We start from the raw sequence: 15,403 nt of genomic DNA on the forward strand, positions 1-15,403 counted from the left end.
ATGTCCAAGACCATCACAACTGGGTCTGAGACCTTACATCCTTCCTTCCCCAGGCCTTCGAAAAGGCCCCGTAGGAGTCCCTGGACTAGAGGGAGGAACTCTGGCATCCCTACCGGGGAGTCTCACTCTGCAGGCCTCAGTTTCAGGGTGACCTATGGAGGAGGGGGAATTGAAAAGCTTGGGTGAGTTTGGGGCCTGGTTTATTGCCCAAAGATAGTGGACAAAATGGGAGGGAGGGCGTCTGGTCCCTGCCCTCTATGTGCTGGGGCCCACCACCCCCCCTTCCCGTCCCCTCCCCCAGCGGCCCTGATGGCAGACCCGACCTGTCACTTATTCTGGAGCCCTGGTCTTATCCCAGCAAGAAGGAGTGATGTGTGGCTGAGGTGGGAGAATTTAGAGGGCAGAGGGAGACCAGAGGAAGTTCAGCCAGGTGGGGGTCAGGGATGGGAGTGCAGAATCCTCCTTACACTTGCCTTGGGTGTGGCCCCAGGCCTAGGAGGGGCTTCCAGGGAGTTTGAATTGTGGTTTGGACTCACTAAGGTAGGGCCAGTCAGATGGTTGGGGTGAGCCTGCAGGGCTGGCTTCTCTGGAACTGCACCTGGCCTGGGCAGGGCAGGCTGCTCTTGCAGCCAGTCTTTGAGGGGAGATGGTGCTGCTGAACCCCGTGTCTTGGTCTTCCCTTTCGCCATTGATGGAGAGCAAAAAGACTTCCGAATGCCGAAGGAGAGTTTTAATTCCTTTGTTTTTTTTCCATCAGGCAAGTGTTGGGAAGGGAATTAATTGTGGTGGTGCTGAAGACCTGGGTTAGGATGAGGAGATGGTATCTTGGAGGAAGGAAGGTGGCAAGGAGGTGTGCAAATTCAGTGAGGCAGGCACCAACATCTATGCACAAGCAGCTGTACAGCCATATACTCAGACCCACCCTCACTCCTGCCTATCCTAGTCATGTGTACACGTGCAGAGGACCTGAAATCATACCCAGATATCCTGCAACCTGCACACAGCCTCCCACAGGTGTGTCTGTGTACACGTGCATGGGCTGGCACACCTGTACACAAATACAAGCTTCTACACATGACAGGTGCACATGCAGACTCACCCCCACACATGCACGCACACTGACACTGTCATACAAGCCCAGAGCTTTGCAGAGTTACAGAAGGAGAGACTGGCACCCAGGGTGGCACAGGCACATGCACATACCTACACACACCCTCCCTCCCCTGCCTTTCCACCCCAGGCCTTCCCCATTCCAGGCTGTAGTCGGGGCCCACAGCCTAGAGGCGGGTGGCATTGTGGTGAGCAGGCAGTGCAAGACGGGGGGAGGGCATGGCAGGGGGTAGCTCCTCCAGGAAGACCCTGGGGGGCAGCGGGGGTGAGCGGGGCTCAGGCCTGGCACAGCATAGGGTGGCGCGGGTGATGAGGTGGTCCAGGGGCTTCAGGGAGTGCATCCAGCGAGGCAGGAAGTCCCATGTCTGTAGCCACTTGGGCAGGTGCCCAGGACTCCGACTCTGCAGGACATTGATGAGCACCACGAAGGCCAGCAGGGCCCCGAAGGGTGTGCCCACACCTACCATGACCTGCCAGCCTGCCATGGAGATGCCAAACACCAGTGAGGGCAGCAGCAGGAAGCAGACAAGGAGATAGAGGACGGCGAACCAGCGGTACTTGGCCGTGCGTTTCCCCAGCGCCTTGGCCATGCGGATGGGCAGGCGTGTGCAGGGCACCGGGTACCACAGAAGGATGCCCGAGATGTTGAAGAAGAAGTGACAGAGGGCAATCTGCAGGGGATGAGGCAGAGGGGCTGAGGTGGGCACCGGCTCCCAAGTCCTGTGTCAGGCCAGCAGGGGTAGATGATAGGAACCCAGATCTGGTCTGGGCAGCAGGAAAGTTTCCACTTAGGGGTGATGTGCCCCCTGCCCCCAGATCACCCCAGGGTGGCTATGCTGGCTATGCAAATATTGAAATACTTCTAGACCAGTTGGTAAATAACTACTGCCCTGAGCTCCCCACATTTTCCCCACTGGCCCCTCGAACAGGAATCCCCCAGCAGATACTGCCAAACTTCAGCAGCTAAAGGATTCATGTCAGTTTCTGGACCCTCATTCAGTCAGTGCCTTGGCTTGTCAGTTACTCCTTTGCTCCTAGAATAATTCCCCTTTGTCATTTGCGGCCCTGACCCCCGCAATGGATTCCCCAAACTGTTCCAGGCCCTCTCTTATAGTGCCTCTTCCTCTTCCTTATGGTGCAAATCTGACTCACTGCTATTTATTGGTATAATTATGAGCAGTGTCTCCCTATTAGATGCTAAGGTCTCGAGGGTGGTATCGGGTCTACTTTGCCCATAATGGTTTCATTGAGCATATTAGGTGGCCCTTAGTAGGCAGTCAAAATATTTGTTGCATGTTGTCACACCTTTGTCAGGCCCCACACCCCAGAGGCAGCTCCATCCTGCCCCAGGCGAGGCTACACTCCTAGCGCACCTGGAAAGCGCTGGACAGCTTCTCCCTGGGGCTGGCCAGGGCAGCCAGGATGGCCGTGGTGGTGGTGCCGATGTTGGAACCCAGTGTGAGCGGGTAGGCCCTCTCAATGCTGATCACACCAAGACCTGGGGACAGAGGGAGAGGAAGTGGGACCCCCAGCATCTCCTTCAGCCCTTTCCCTGCCAGCGCTGGCCCACCCCACTCCACCTCTACATGGGCACTCACCGATGAGTGGGGTGATGGCTGAGGTGAACACAGAACTGCTTTGGACCACGAAGGTCATGCTGGCGCCCACCACCATGGCAAAGTACCCTGTGACCCAGGTGAAGGGGGCAGGGAAGTCTGCAAGGAAACCGCATCCCAGCAGGCTGGGGTCAGAGCGGGGACATTGGGAGAGCAGACCTCCGCGGGGGCACTGGGAGAGCGGACCTCCGCGGGGGCACTGGGAGAGCGGACCTCCGCGGGGGCATTGGGAGAGCGGACCTCCGCGGGGGCAGTGGGAGAGCGGACCTCCGCGGGGGCATTGGGAGAGCGGATCTCCGCGGGGACACTGGGAGAGCGGACCTCCGCGGGGGCACTGGGAGAGTGGATCTCCGCGGGGACATTGGGAGAGAGGACCTCCGTGGGGGCTTTGGGAAAGCGGACCTCCGCGGGGTCACTGGAAGAGCGGATCTCCGTGGGGGCATTGGGAGAGAGGACCTCCGCGGGGGCACTGGGAGAGCGGATCTCCGTGGGGGCATTGGGGGAGAGGACCTCCATGGGGGTTTGCTCCCACTGCAGTTGCTTCCGCTTGGCCTCTTTGCTCCTGGATTAAAGGCCTTTCTCAGCCTGGCTCCGTCAGGCGACTGTGCCTTTGCTGGGGCTGTTCCCTCTGCCGGGAATATCCTACTCAGCATCCGAATATTCATCCTCAGGCTCAGCATGGATGTCACTTCCTCTGGAAAGCCTTCCCTGATCCCCTGCTCTGGAGCAGACTTTTTCTCCCTTCTCTGAGCTCCCACAGCCCCATGATACCCCTTATTCTAGTACTTGTCATGCGGCCCCTCCCAGTGCATGAAGTTTAAAATGAAAACCAAGGCTGGGCAAGGTGGCTCACACTTGTAACCCCAGCACTTCGGGATGCTGAGGTGGGTGGGTCACTTGAGGCTGGAGGTTCGAGACTAGCCTGATCAACATAGTGAGAACCCATCTCTATAAAAAAAATTTATGGTTAATAGGAAGAAGCTGGGCATGGTGGCTCACACTTGTAATCCCAGCACTTTGGGAGGCCAAGGTGGGAGGCTCACTTGAGGCCAGGTATTCAAGACCAGCCTAGCCAACATGGTAAAACCCTGTCTCTACTAAAAATACAAAAATTAGCTAAGTGTGGCGGTGCACACCTGTAATCCCAGTTTACTCAGGAGGCTGAAGTGGGAGGATCACTTGAACCTGGGAGGCAGAGGTTGCAGTGAGCTGAGATTGCACCACTGCACTCCAGCCTGGGTGACAAAGTAAGACTCTGTCTCAAAAAACAAAAAAGGGAAAATGAAAATCAAATGGTGTTGCTCCCTTGCCCCAAGTCTTCCAAGTGCTCATGTTACCCTCAATAAAGTCCAGGCTCTGAGCAGAACCTGGAGACCCCATGCTCTGGCCCCTTCCGTGCCACCTCACTGACCCCATTCAGCCAGTCAATCCCGTTGCTCACCCTGCTCCTGCCAGCTACTGGCCACCGTTCTGTGTCACGGACCTGCCATGCTGGTTCCTGCCTCTGAGCCTTTGCACATACTGTTCCTCCACCCGGAGTGCTCTTCATCTGCATCGTGGCTACTTGTGTGTGTTCAATACCAGTTGCCCTGAGCGGCCTCAAACTGTGCATTGGAAGCCGTCTCTTCCACACCCTACTGCACTGCCATTTTTGCTATGTCCTTGGCAGGTACCTCTCTCTGAATTTATCCCCCTAATTCATTTTCCTTACTATTCCTAATTCATTTTCTTTTTCTATTTTTATTTATTTATTTTTGAACTCTGTTGCACAGGCTGGAGTGCAGTGGTGCCATCATAGCTCACTGCAGCCTCAACCTGCTAGGCTCAAGTGATTCTCTCACTCAGCCTCCTGAGTACCTGGGACTATAGGAGCACACCACTATGCCCAGGTAATTTTAAAATTTTTTGTAAAGACAAAGTCTCGGCCGGGCACGGTGGCTCATGCCTGTAATCCTAGCACTTTGAGAGGCTGAGGCGGGTGGATCATCAGGTGAGGAGTTCGAGACCAGCCTGGCCAACATGGTAAAACCCTGTCTCGACTAAAAATACAAAAAATTAGCTGAGCTTTGTGGCAGGCGCCCGTAGTCCCAGCTACTTGGGAGGCTGAGGCAGGAGAATCACTTGAACCCTGGAGGTGGAGGTTGCAGTGAGCCAAGATCATGCCATTGCACTCCAGCCTGGGCAATAAGAGTGAAACTGTCTCAAAAAAACAAAACAAAACAAAACAAAAAAACAAAGTCTCACTATGTTGCCCAAGCGGGTCTTGGACTCCCAAAGTGCTGGATTTACAGGTGTGAGCCACTTGCCAATCTCACATATTTTTCATTGCTTTCCTCCCCCTGCTGGGCTGTGAGCCCCTCAGGGCAGGACCCATCTGTGTTTGTCTCACCTCTGTATACCTGGCACTACACCTCCCTTGTCACACAATGGGGGCTTAAGGACTCTTTGTTGGTTGAATCAAACAATGGTCCTTGAGAATCTCCACCTGCTAAAATGGAACCACAGCCAGAGGCAGCCACAGGTCTCCAGCTGTCAGTACCTTAGTGGCCTCAGAAACCACCTTCTTTGTTCACGTCGGGAAACTGAGTCTCAGAGATGGTAGGGTTTACCCAGATCAAGGCAGTCACAGGACTTAGCAGGATCTGGAAAGGCCCATCCTGTGGCCCTGCCCAGTCAACTGCTCGCAGCTCACCGGTATTGATGACCTTCTGGATGACCTTGGCCACTTGGCCCTTGAGCAGGGAATTGAGCATCTTGACGAGGAGGATGAGGCAGGTGCAGAGCAGCACCAGGGATCCTGCCAGCAGGATGAGCCCCACAGCCAGGTCCGGTAGGCCAGTGTCCACAAAGATGTGGTTGCCTGCAGAGGGTGGAGCTCCTGACAGCTGACCCCACACCTGGTGCCCATCTTTGCCACCCAGTTGGGCTCTGATCCTAAGGCCCCACCTCAGGCTCCTTGAGCCTCAACACTGGAGCTTGACCCAGGCTCAGGAGCTGGGCTGGTTGACAGCCATGCTTCCTGGGGCTGGACACAATAGTGGCTGTGCGGGATTGCCCTGCCACTGCTAGGCTCTGCCCCTGCCATGCAGGACACCTCCCATGTTGCAGGCACTTACATTTCTCCATGGTGGCATTTCCAAGTGTCTGGCTGGAGTTGGCCTCTGCTCTGGACATGGCAGTGGGAGCCTAGATTAGGAGGAGGGTGACTTAGTGAATTAGGAAAACACAGCCTGAGGTTGGGGCTGAGATGAGAGTTAGGGAGGGATGGGGAAGATGGAGATGGGCCTCCTGCTCTGTGACCACGGATGGGTCTCTTGCCCTCTCTGAGCCTGTCTCTTCCACTGAGGACATGTGGATAAAAGTACCTGCCACACAAGAATCTGGTCCTCTGTGTGTTCTGCCCTGTCACTCCACTGGCCCAGCTCTCCCTGGGGCCACATCCAGTGACTTCCTGTCTTTCTTTTCCTCCCTCTCTCAGTGGCATTGGGTGCTGCTGAACATGTTCCTCTTTTTCTGAAAACTCCCCCTTCCTCATCTTTTATTACCCATCCCTTTCTCGGTGCTCCTTCCCCAGCATCCTGGCTCCTTCCTCTCCTCCAAGACACCCTTAGCCCAAGCTCCATTCTCCTCTAGATCAATTCCTTATCCTCAGGGGGTGTAAGGGGACAGAGGGCCCAGCCCACACGTCTCTTCTGCCCACCTGCTCTCAGTGAGACAAAGGGGCTCCCCAGGGAGGCCCCACAATTCAGAGGGCCACAGGGCTGGGCAGGTAACCTAAGTGAGCAGCTCAGGCTGTGTATGGAAGAGGTGGGGAGAGTTTCTGTTGGGCCTGTAGGGTCCGCAGCAGCTACTCAGCTCCTGATCACTGTCACCATCCAGGGACACAGCCTAGCGTGGCTAAATTGCCCAATTTCTATGAGAGAAGCCACAACTCTGAAGTTCTAGATAAAATCTCCCAATCTGGGCCAGGTGCAGTGTGGCTCATGGCTGTAATCCCAGCACTTTGGGGGGCTGAGGTGAGAGGATTACTCGAGGCCGGGAGTGGGAGGCCATCTTGGGCAACATAGCAAGACCTTGTCTCCACAAAGAAAATTAGGGCACGGTGGTGTACACCTATAGTCCTAGCTACTCAGGAGGTTGGAGCAGGAGGATCTCTTGAGCCCAGGTGGTCAAGGCTGGAGTGAGCTATGATCACGCCCCTGCACTCCAGCTTGAGTGACAGAGCAAGACCTTATCTCAAAAAACGAAAAACCCCCGAAAGCAGCAAACTCCCAATCTGTAAATATTGGCGACCACTTTGAGTTATCTTTTACAATTCAATGAAGGTCAGCAGAAGCAGGCCAGTCTGGCCTGTGGACAACTAACTTGTAGCCTTGTTGGGTTAAGAAGTTAGTTATTTATTTATTTTGAGACAGAGTTTTTGTTCTGTTGCCCAGGCTGGAGTGCGCACAATCTCGGCTCACTGCAACCTCTGCCTCCTGGGTTCAGGCGATTCCCCCGCCTCCACCTCCTGAGTAGCTAGGGTTACAGGCGCCTGCCACCACGCCCAACTAATTTTTTGTGTTTTTAGTAGAGATGGGGTTTCGCCATTTTGGCCAGGCTGATCTCGAACTCCTGACCTCAGGTGATTCACCCACCTCAGCCTCCCAAAGTGCTGGGATTACAGGTGTGAGCCACCACGCCAGCCAAGGTAAGAACTTTTATGGCGTCTGGTGTAACATCCGGGTTTATTTTAGCGGGATGTGCTCCCTTGAATGGGGCAATGTGCTCTTCTGTGCTCCCAGTTCGCCACATCAGGGCCTTGGGGACCCATCAAGACTGGGCCTGAATGGCAGGCCAAGAAGCCTGGAAAAAAATAGGCTGCAATGGGCTAGATGGGAAAACCAGGCTGGGAAAGCGACGGTAACTGCTGCGAGGGTAAGGGAGAGAGAGAGCCAGGTGTTTGCTGTTAGGCAGATCTAAGTTCAAATCCTGCTTCTTATACCAACTACCCTGGGTAAGCCATGCCACCTCTCAAAGCCTGTTTTCTCTAAAGCAGGGTAATAGAAGAACTGCTGTAAAGGTTACAGGGGGGAATGTGTTTAAAGCGCTCATCGCAGGGCTTGGCTCATGATGAGCCTTCGGTAAACTGTCTTCTGATATGGAGTGACCCCCTCCCTCCCTGAGCCCGTTCAGGATCACATGGTTAGGAGGCTGTGTGTGTGACTGACTTCCTAGGTCAGGACCAGTGGCCCCTGCAGATGAACCTGAGAACCCTGGCCCTGTTGGGGAGGAGCCTGCTGGACCTTCCTGGGAGTACCCAGCCTGGATGCTGAGGGAGCAGACAACCCCTTGAATTAGTAGGTGCCTGGTCAACGTGTGCCCCACTGACCTAACCTGGGCTGGGCCCAGTGGTCTCTGTGGGGAGGACTGTGGGACCCTGGGAAGGCTGGAGGAGAATGGGGAACTTTACCGGGGTCCCAACTTAGGGCTGGCAGGGGCAGCAGCAGGGCCAAGCCCTCTGGGTTTTTAGAACCTTGACCTTCTTGCCTGGGGCCGTGTGGCTCTGGCTGGGAGCCCAGAGACCCTAAAGTACAAGAGAGGAAGGTAAAGCTGGCAGGAGGGACAAAGCCAGGCGGAGAGTGAACTGCCGGGAGGGAGCAGGCCCTGGGGCTTCCTTGTGGGGCAGAGGGAGAAGATGGAAACTCCAGCTTAGATAAAAGAGTTGGGAGGCCCAGGATCTGGGGGCATCTTTCCAAGATGTGCCCATCCCTGCCTGGGCCTGGGGTCGGGTAGGAGAGGCTGGAGGGGCCTGAAGCGGGTGGTGGGCTCTGTGGGAAGAACAGAATGGGCCTGTGGACAGCCCTGGGCCCATACCCCAGCTGAGCCGTTCCCAGCAGTGTGTCACCAGAGCAAACACTTAGCCTCTCTGGGCCTCAGTTTCCTCCTCTGCAGCATGAAGTCCGTAATGCTGCCCACCTTTTCCCAGGGGCTAGTTGGAAGCATTTTGGAAGAGGGAGTTGGGATTTAAGTGCCTATAGGGACACCCTAAATTAAAGAGGCCCCTTCTGGGGACTGAAGGAGGTGATTAAGCTCAGAGGAGACTGTCAGGATGTGGGCCAGCGCAGTAGTTTCCCCCTCAGAGGAAGGGGAGCTCTAGGGCCTTTGTTCTTCTGGAAGCCGAGGGAGAGCACTGTGCCAGCAGCACCATCTGGTGGCGAAAAGGAGAACTTCTCCTTAGAGCAACACCCGCCACCTCTGGAGTGGTCTCCACGTGGCTGTGGTCACCTGGTGGCCTTCAGGCCTGATGGGCAGCATGGGAAGCAGACATACATAGTAGAATGTCAGACCGGTGAGTGAGAGAGGCAACGAGATAGAGAGTCAGATTCTACCAGGATTTGTATCCTACCTCAATTACAGGGACTTGGGCAAGCCACTGTACTTCTCTGGGACTCTGTAAAATGGGGATGTGATAATCCCTGCCTCCCAGGTTGCAAGTCCTCAAAAGATGCTTGTTTCATCCAGGTAGGTATAGTTGACAATCCACAGTGTGGCCACGTAAGAAGGTGATTCCAGGACAGTGTCAGGGTCCCGGGAGACTCAAGTGTCTGAACACTCAACTGCCGCTGCTGCTTCTTTCCCCATCTGGAAGGCCTTGGGCTTGCCTCCTCTCCCTGGTGCATAGCTTCCCTGGAGACTGTTTCGGGCTAGTTCAGGTCCAGCGTGGTGAAAGTTGGAGTCAATGGGAACAGGTTGGAAGGGCGCACGGGGAGACTCTGTGGCCTGTCTTTGAGCAGGAGGAGCCAGGACGCACTTCACACTTCGCAAGACCAAGCACATCCACTGCTGTGTGAGTCACACTCCTTCGGGGCGCGGTCCCAGAAAGAGGATGAAAGTGAGAGCTTGGGTCCCACCCAGCAGCTACTCTCCCAGCCGAGGCAATCAGACCCTGCCCCTGCTGAAAGCGTTTAAGGAAAGCATTTCCCGGTAGAGTGAGGAAGAGAAACCAGCTGGACAAGTGGCAGCTGCAGCCGTAGAGAAAGGCCCAGGGGCGGCCTCCACAGAGGGAACCTGGGTGAGGATGACTTCAAGTGAGGACGTGGAGGCTGCTGGTTGAGATCTGCCCGAAGCTGCAGTAGGTGGCCGGCAGGGAGCTCAGAGGCAGTGAGGAACAGAGCTGTCTTCCATGGCTTGCTTTTTGCGAAGATCAAAGTGTGCGATTTCTCTCCCTTCCAGATTTTGCTATGAAGTAGAGAGGCTTGTGGTGATTCAGAGAGCACTAAGAGTGCTCAGAGAGCTCGTGAGAAAGTGGTTGATGTATTAAAGAGGTCACGAAGTCAGCGTAAAAGCTGCCCGCTGGGGTTTTTTTTATGTAAGGCTGCTTTGAACACTCAGAGGCTGAGCTGGAGCAACTTCAGACGCAAAGGAGCATCGCAGGGCGAGTCAGATGAGTATTTTCTGTTCGCACCAGGGTAAAGGTCCAGTCACAAGAAGCAGCAAGTGGAAGGGGAAGGGGAAGGGCTTGTGCTGTGCTGTGCTGTGGCTCGGATTTCCTCATATCTCGTTGTAAATGGAGTTATGTCTCATGTGCAAGCATCAGGGAGAAGCAAATATGGTGCACTGTGGTTTGGATGAAGCATTTTCCTTTTTACAGCTAAGGAAGTGTGCTAATTGCCTGCTTCCTCATCAGCCTGGCATAATGGGTGGTCCATGAGCGTCCACTTGATTCAAACAGATCTTCCCAGCATTAGAAGCAGCAGAAACAGTGCAGAAGGACAAGGGACTCCCACCTGTGGCAGTCTCCAGGAGAAGGAACCCCCGATGCCAGCACAAGCGGCTGTTATATCTCCAAGGAGTTCTCCATGCAGCTCACCTTCCTGTTACTTTCCTTGGTATCCTTATAGCACTCTGCCTCCTCCCCACATTACCTGGGTCCCAAAACATGGCCCAGCTGAGTCACTAACCCCTCTAGGGTGCTCAGGCCCTGACATGGTAGGACAAGCTCTGGCACGTTTCTTAGCCTCTCTGAACCTGTGTCTCTACCTGTGAAACCCAGGGGTTGCGCTAGATCAGAGGTTCTCAAACTTGAGCACTGAGAACACCTAGAGGAACTGCTGAAGCATATAGGCCACTGGCCCTGCTCCCAGGGGTTTCCAGATTCAGTAGGTCTAGGGAAGGGCAGGGTGATTTGCATCTCCAATAGGTTCCCACACGGTACACAAGATGCTGGCCTGGGACCACACTTCAAGAACCACTGGGCTAGATCAATTACATAACAACTTTAATTGATTGGTGATGTCTGCCTAAGGCAATGTGGGAAGTTGGGAGGAATTAGCAATGTTTACTGTAAGCACAGTAGAAGGGCCACATATTTGCCCTCTCCTGGCTAAATGATCTTCAAGGTCTATCTGGAGCATTTTGAACAGACAATGAAGCCAACAGTCTGAAGACGGAGTCCTCTTACCTGGGGCTAGGCCTGGGACTCACCTCTAAGGAGTCTGGGTGGCACCAGATCCGGATGAGACTGTGGTTCCTCAGGGACTCATCACCAGTGGCAATGCTGGTTATCACGGACTTGTCCAGCTGTGGGCAAGATGTGGGCAGGGGGAGTGAAGGAGGCTGGGTCCCTTGCTACCCCCACCCTCACCCCATGCCAGGCCCTGCTGTCACCTGGATGATGAGCTTTGTGAAGGGCTCTGTGATGATCTTGAGCAGGTCAGGAGCGTCACGGCCACCATGGATGTTGAAGGAGGCCACCACAAGTCGAGTGATGTGGTGCAGGTAGCTGGTGACAGCCTCCAGGGGCAGCAGGACCAGCACTGACAGCCAGTTAAAGCAGTCATGCACCGTGGCCCCTGCGAAGGCCCTGGGCAGGGAGGCCACATTGCAAGGCAGGCTGGAGCCAGAGCGCAGTCACACCTGGGGTTCCTGGCATCTGGGGCTGTCCTCCCCCAGGCACGAGCCCCCAACCCCCAGCCCCCCTCACCGCCGGAAGTCAGTCCTGTCCCCCGCCTGCATCAGGGCCACGATGGTGTTGGTGACAGAGGTGCCGATGTTGGAGCCCATGATGATGGGGATGGCAGAGCTCACCTCCAGCACTGGTAGAAGAGAAGACTTCCTAACGAATTTGACGGTCACCCAGCTCCTGCCCCACCACAACTCTTGTCAGGCCCCCTACCCACGTCCCAGTCCCCAGTGGCCACTCCTGCCATGCTGCTGAGTCTGCCTAACGTTGGCATCACAGGTGCATGTGGGCATGGGCTGTGCGTTTACAGGTGTGTGCATTCATCCATGCGAGTAGATGTACACGCGCTGCACATGGTGTGTGGATGTGAACGTGTGTGCGTGTGAGGCCTTCATTATGAGGGCTCATGGGCTCGTGTCCTATGTGCAAATAGAGATTTGTGCTTGTGTGTGCACACATGCCCCAGAGTGTGATGGTTAGTTTTTTGTTTTGTTTTGTTTTTATTTTTGTTTTGAGACGGAGTCTCACTCTGTCACCCAGGCTGGAGTGCAGTGGCACGATCTCGGCTCACTGCAAGCTCTGCCTCCTGGGATCACGCCATTCTCCTGCCTCAGCCTCCTGAATAGCTGGGACTACAGACACCCGCCACCACGCCCGGCTAATGCTTTTTGGGTTTTTTTTTTTTTTTGTATTTTTAGTAGAGATGGGGTTTCACCATGTTAGCCAGGATGGTCTCGATCTCCTGACCTCGTGATCCGCCCCCCTTGGCCTCCCAAAGTGCTGGGATTACAGGCGTGAGCCACCGCGCCCGGCCAGTGATGGTTAGTTTTATGTGTCAACTTAGCTAGGGTGTGGTACCCAGTTATTTAACCCAACACTAGCCTGGGTGTTCTGTAAGGCGTTTTGTAGATGCAATTCACGTCTACAGTCAGCTGACTTTAAGAAAAGGAGATTATCCTTGGTAACCTGGGTCAGCCTCATCCAATAGAATGAAAGGCCTCAAGCAGAACTGAGGCTTCCCTGAGAAAGGAGAAACCCTGCCCTGTCTGGACTGCAGCGTCGGCGCCCACCTGAGAGTTCCCGCCTGCCCTTCCAATGCCCTGGCCTAAGGATTCCTGACTTGCCCAGACAAACCACCATCGGGAAAGCCAGTTCCTTGCCATAAATCATCTGGGTCACATACAGCTACAGTTTGGGCTCCTCTCATGTCCCTAGCTGATACAGGAGTCAGGCTGAATGGAGGCCAGCCTTACTGGGGTCACGCTCCCCATTTGCCACCCTTCCCAGCTCGTGGGTGCCCCTCCAAGCTCTTCCCCACCCTGGTGGGCCAACTCACAGCCAGAGGAGACCATGCTGACGATGATGGACGTGGAGGTGCTGGAGCTCTGCACCAGCACGGTCACCAGGATCCCCACCACCAGCCCGGCCACCGGGTTGGACAGGATGGCATTATCCTTGAAGATGTCACCAGCCACCTTCCCTGGGGAGCATGAGCCAGTGTTGTCCATGGCCCTTCAGGAATCCCTCCCTGGTCTCCTCCACCCGGGCCCTACCTCCAGCCAGCTGGAAGGCCGAGCTGAGCACGTCCAGGGAGCAGACGAAGAGGTAGAGGAAGGTGAGCATCAGCGGCACCTTGAGCAGCATGGCGCCGGCCTGGCGCAGCTTGGGGACCAGCCTGGATTCTGGACGGGGGAAGCCATGAGCACAGTGGGCAGAGGCCAGGGCAGGGACTGCTGCTGCCTCTGCCACCCCCAGCCCAGGCCCACCTGGCTTCTGCTCCTCCTCCGGGGCCAGCTTGGCAGGCAGTGGTTCATGGCGCTCCAGGACCTCCCCACAGGGGCAGGTGTGCTCGGCAAGGGCCACAGGGCCCAGGCTGGGGAAGGCATAGGCAGAGGTCCCCGGGATCCTGTGTAGGACTAGGGAGGGAGCCTGGTCAGGAGCTCTCAGGGGCCCCAAAGTGGGGAGGCGGGGAGGGACGGGGGGGGAAGTGGCCTCACCCGGGGTGTGGGCAACCATGGGCAAGCAGGGTCCAGGGTGTGGGAGCAGCACTTACCCTGAGGGCTGGGCACGTAAGCAAAGGCCGTCCCTCGCATCACATGCCCCCCATGGACTGGGAGTGGGGAGACAGCAGGGGACCCCAGCCTCTCTCCGTAGGACAACATCCTGGGCACCCACCGTGAGGTCTGCAGGTCAGTGGGTCTCAGCAACGCTGAATGACAATGGCTGTGTCCAGGATACTCATGCCCACACACCCTCACCTGCACAAACCCCCATGGCGCATGATTCCAAACACACACCTAGCAAGGCACACCCTCCATCCTCACCACACACACACACTCCTCCGAGACTCACACGCACAAACACACACCCAGCAAACCACACCCTCCATCCTCACGACCACCACAGCCCTCTGAGACTCACATGCAGACTCACATGTGCACATCTGTGCTGGGCACCTGCATGTGAGTCTCGGAGGGGTGTGTGTGGAGGTGGTGAGGTGTTCATTCATTCACCCATTCACTCATTCAATGAGTATTATTGAGCTCTAGCCCAGGCTCTGAACCAGAGGCTTGGATATAGCATTGATAAAAGACACTGAAAACTGAGGATGCCCAGCCTATTTGGGGCTGGAGGGGGCCAGGGAATACGTGGTGTTGGCAGTGGCTGCAGGTGTTGGCAGTGGCTGCAGGTGTGGGCTGGGGCTGGGCCGGGCTTCAGTTTTGCCCACCTGGAGAGCAGGGAGGAGCTGCAGACACCTGCCTTCTCATGGGGTCACCTGGGCACACACGGAAGTCCCCTGGTCCGGATCCCGAGTTCCTGGGTTCCCCTCACAATGAACTCCTTTCCCCATCCACCCCCTCAAGGGGCAATGAACAAACACTGACAGGCTTGCTTCAGCCCCCCCTTGTCCCCGCACTGCCCCAGGAGTCTCGGCTATTGGAGTGGAGGCGCCCTTATCTGCCTCAGCACTCCCCACATTGTCCCAGCATCCTAGGCTGTTGTGGTGGGGGTGTGAAGAGTTGAATTCAAGTCCTGAAGGAGCAGGAGTCTTTTTTTGTTGTTGTTGTTGTTGTTGTTGTTGTTGAGATGGAGTTTCACTCTTATCGCCCAGGCTGGAGTGCAATGGCACAATCTCGGCTCACTGCAACCTCTGCCTCGTGGGTTCAAGCGATTCTCCTGCCTCAGCCTCCGAAGTAGCTGGGATTACAGGTGCCCGCCACCACACCCGGCTACTTTTTTGTATTTTTAGTGCAAACTCGACCTCAGGTGATCTGCCCACTCGGCTTCCCAAAGTGCTGGGATTACAGGTGGGAGCCACCGCACTTGGCTGGAGTGACATGTTATATGAGGCACGGTGGGGGTGGACGCAGATAGGACACAGATGAAGGGGCTGGGGTGCTGGGCTGTTTCCTACTCAGAGCTGGGGGTGGGGTTGGGATGTGAGGGTCCTGGGCTCACCTTGGAATTCTGTGTTTCAGCTTCTGCTCAGCAGCTCAATGAAGCCTCCAGGGCCCTGAGGAGAACTGAGGCCCTCCTCTTTATACCCTCGGGTCAAGGGCAAAGTCCCTGGAACCCTAGCTGCCCTCCCTCTGTTCCCCAATTAACCTCACCCCCGAGATTCCTCCCAGTTAATTGCTAATCGTCAGCTCTGCATGGGGAATCTGTGGTCAGGCTCTCCCCGTCAACCACGACCCAGACACATCCCCCGCCTGCAGGCAGAGACCCTGATGCC

General features: G+C 55.8%; 1 protein-coding gene across 2 annotated transcripts; it reads right to left on the minus strand.

Annotated features, from left to right (window-relative positions):
- Positions 1-715: 715 nt before the first annotated feature.
- SLC34A1 (solute carrier family 34 member 1) lies at positions 716-15,181 on the minus strand. Of its 2 annotated transcripts, XM_002816281.4 has the most exons (13): positions 15,130-15,181; positions 13,724-13,879; positions 13,437-13,586; positions 13,224-13,352; positions 13,007-13,150; positions 11,692-11,803; positions 11,376-11,571; positions 11,193-11,288; positions 5,843-5,912; positions 5,419-5,586; positions 2,709-2,825; positions 2,484-2,608; positions 716-1,781 (listed from the first exon to the last, which is right to left on the minus strand). In XM_002816281.4, the coding sequence occupies exons 2-13, from the start codon at positions 13,830-13,832 to the stop codon at positions 1,278-1,280; spliced, it is 1,920 nt and encodes a 639-aa protein (XP_002816327.4). In that variant the 5' UTR covers positions 13,833-13,879; positions 15,130-15,181; the 3' UTR covers positions 716-1,277. The 2 variants fall into 2 exon arrangements, with proteins under 2 accessions (XP_002816327.4, XP_024103088.2); XM_024247320.2 differs by lacking the exons at positions 716-1,781; positions 2,484-2,608; positions 2,709-2,825; positions 5,419-5,586; positions 5,843-5,912 and adding an exon at positions 9,090-9,947.
- Between the last annotated feature and the right edge of the window lie 222 nt (positions 15,182-15,403).

The sequence above is a fragment of the Pongo abelii genome, chromosome 4 (assembly GCF_028885655.2).
Source record: "Pongo abelii isolate AG06213 chromosome 4, NHGRI_mPonAbe1-v2.0_pri, whole genome shotgun sequence".
Taxonomy (NCBI): Eukaryota; Metazoa; Chordata; class Mammalia; order Primates; family Hominidae; genus Pongo; species Pongo abelii.

Bases quoted from the DNA above. Each gene is read 5' to 3' on its own strand.
- SLC34A1 (XM_002816281.4), bottom strand. From the start codon at position 13,832: ATGTTGTCCTACGGAGAGAGGCTGGGGTCCCCTGCTGTCTCCCCACTC. The intron at 11,804-13,006 runs GTGAGTTGGCCC...CTCTTCTACCAG, and splicing joins CAGCATGGTCTCCTCTGGCT to TGCTGGAGGTGAGCTCTGCC. The intron at 2,609-2,708 runs GTGAGTGCCCAT...CTCTGTCCCCAG, and splicing joins AGCCATCACCCCACTCATCG to GTCTTGGTGTGATCAGCATT.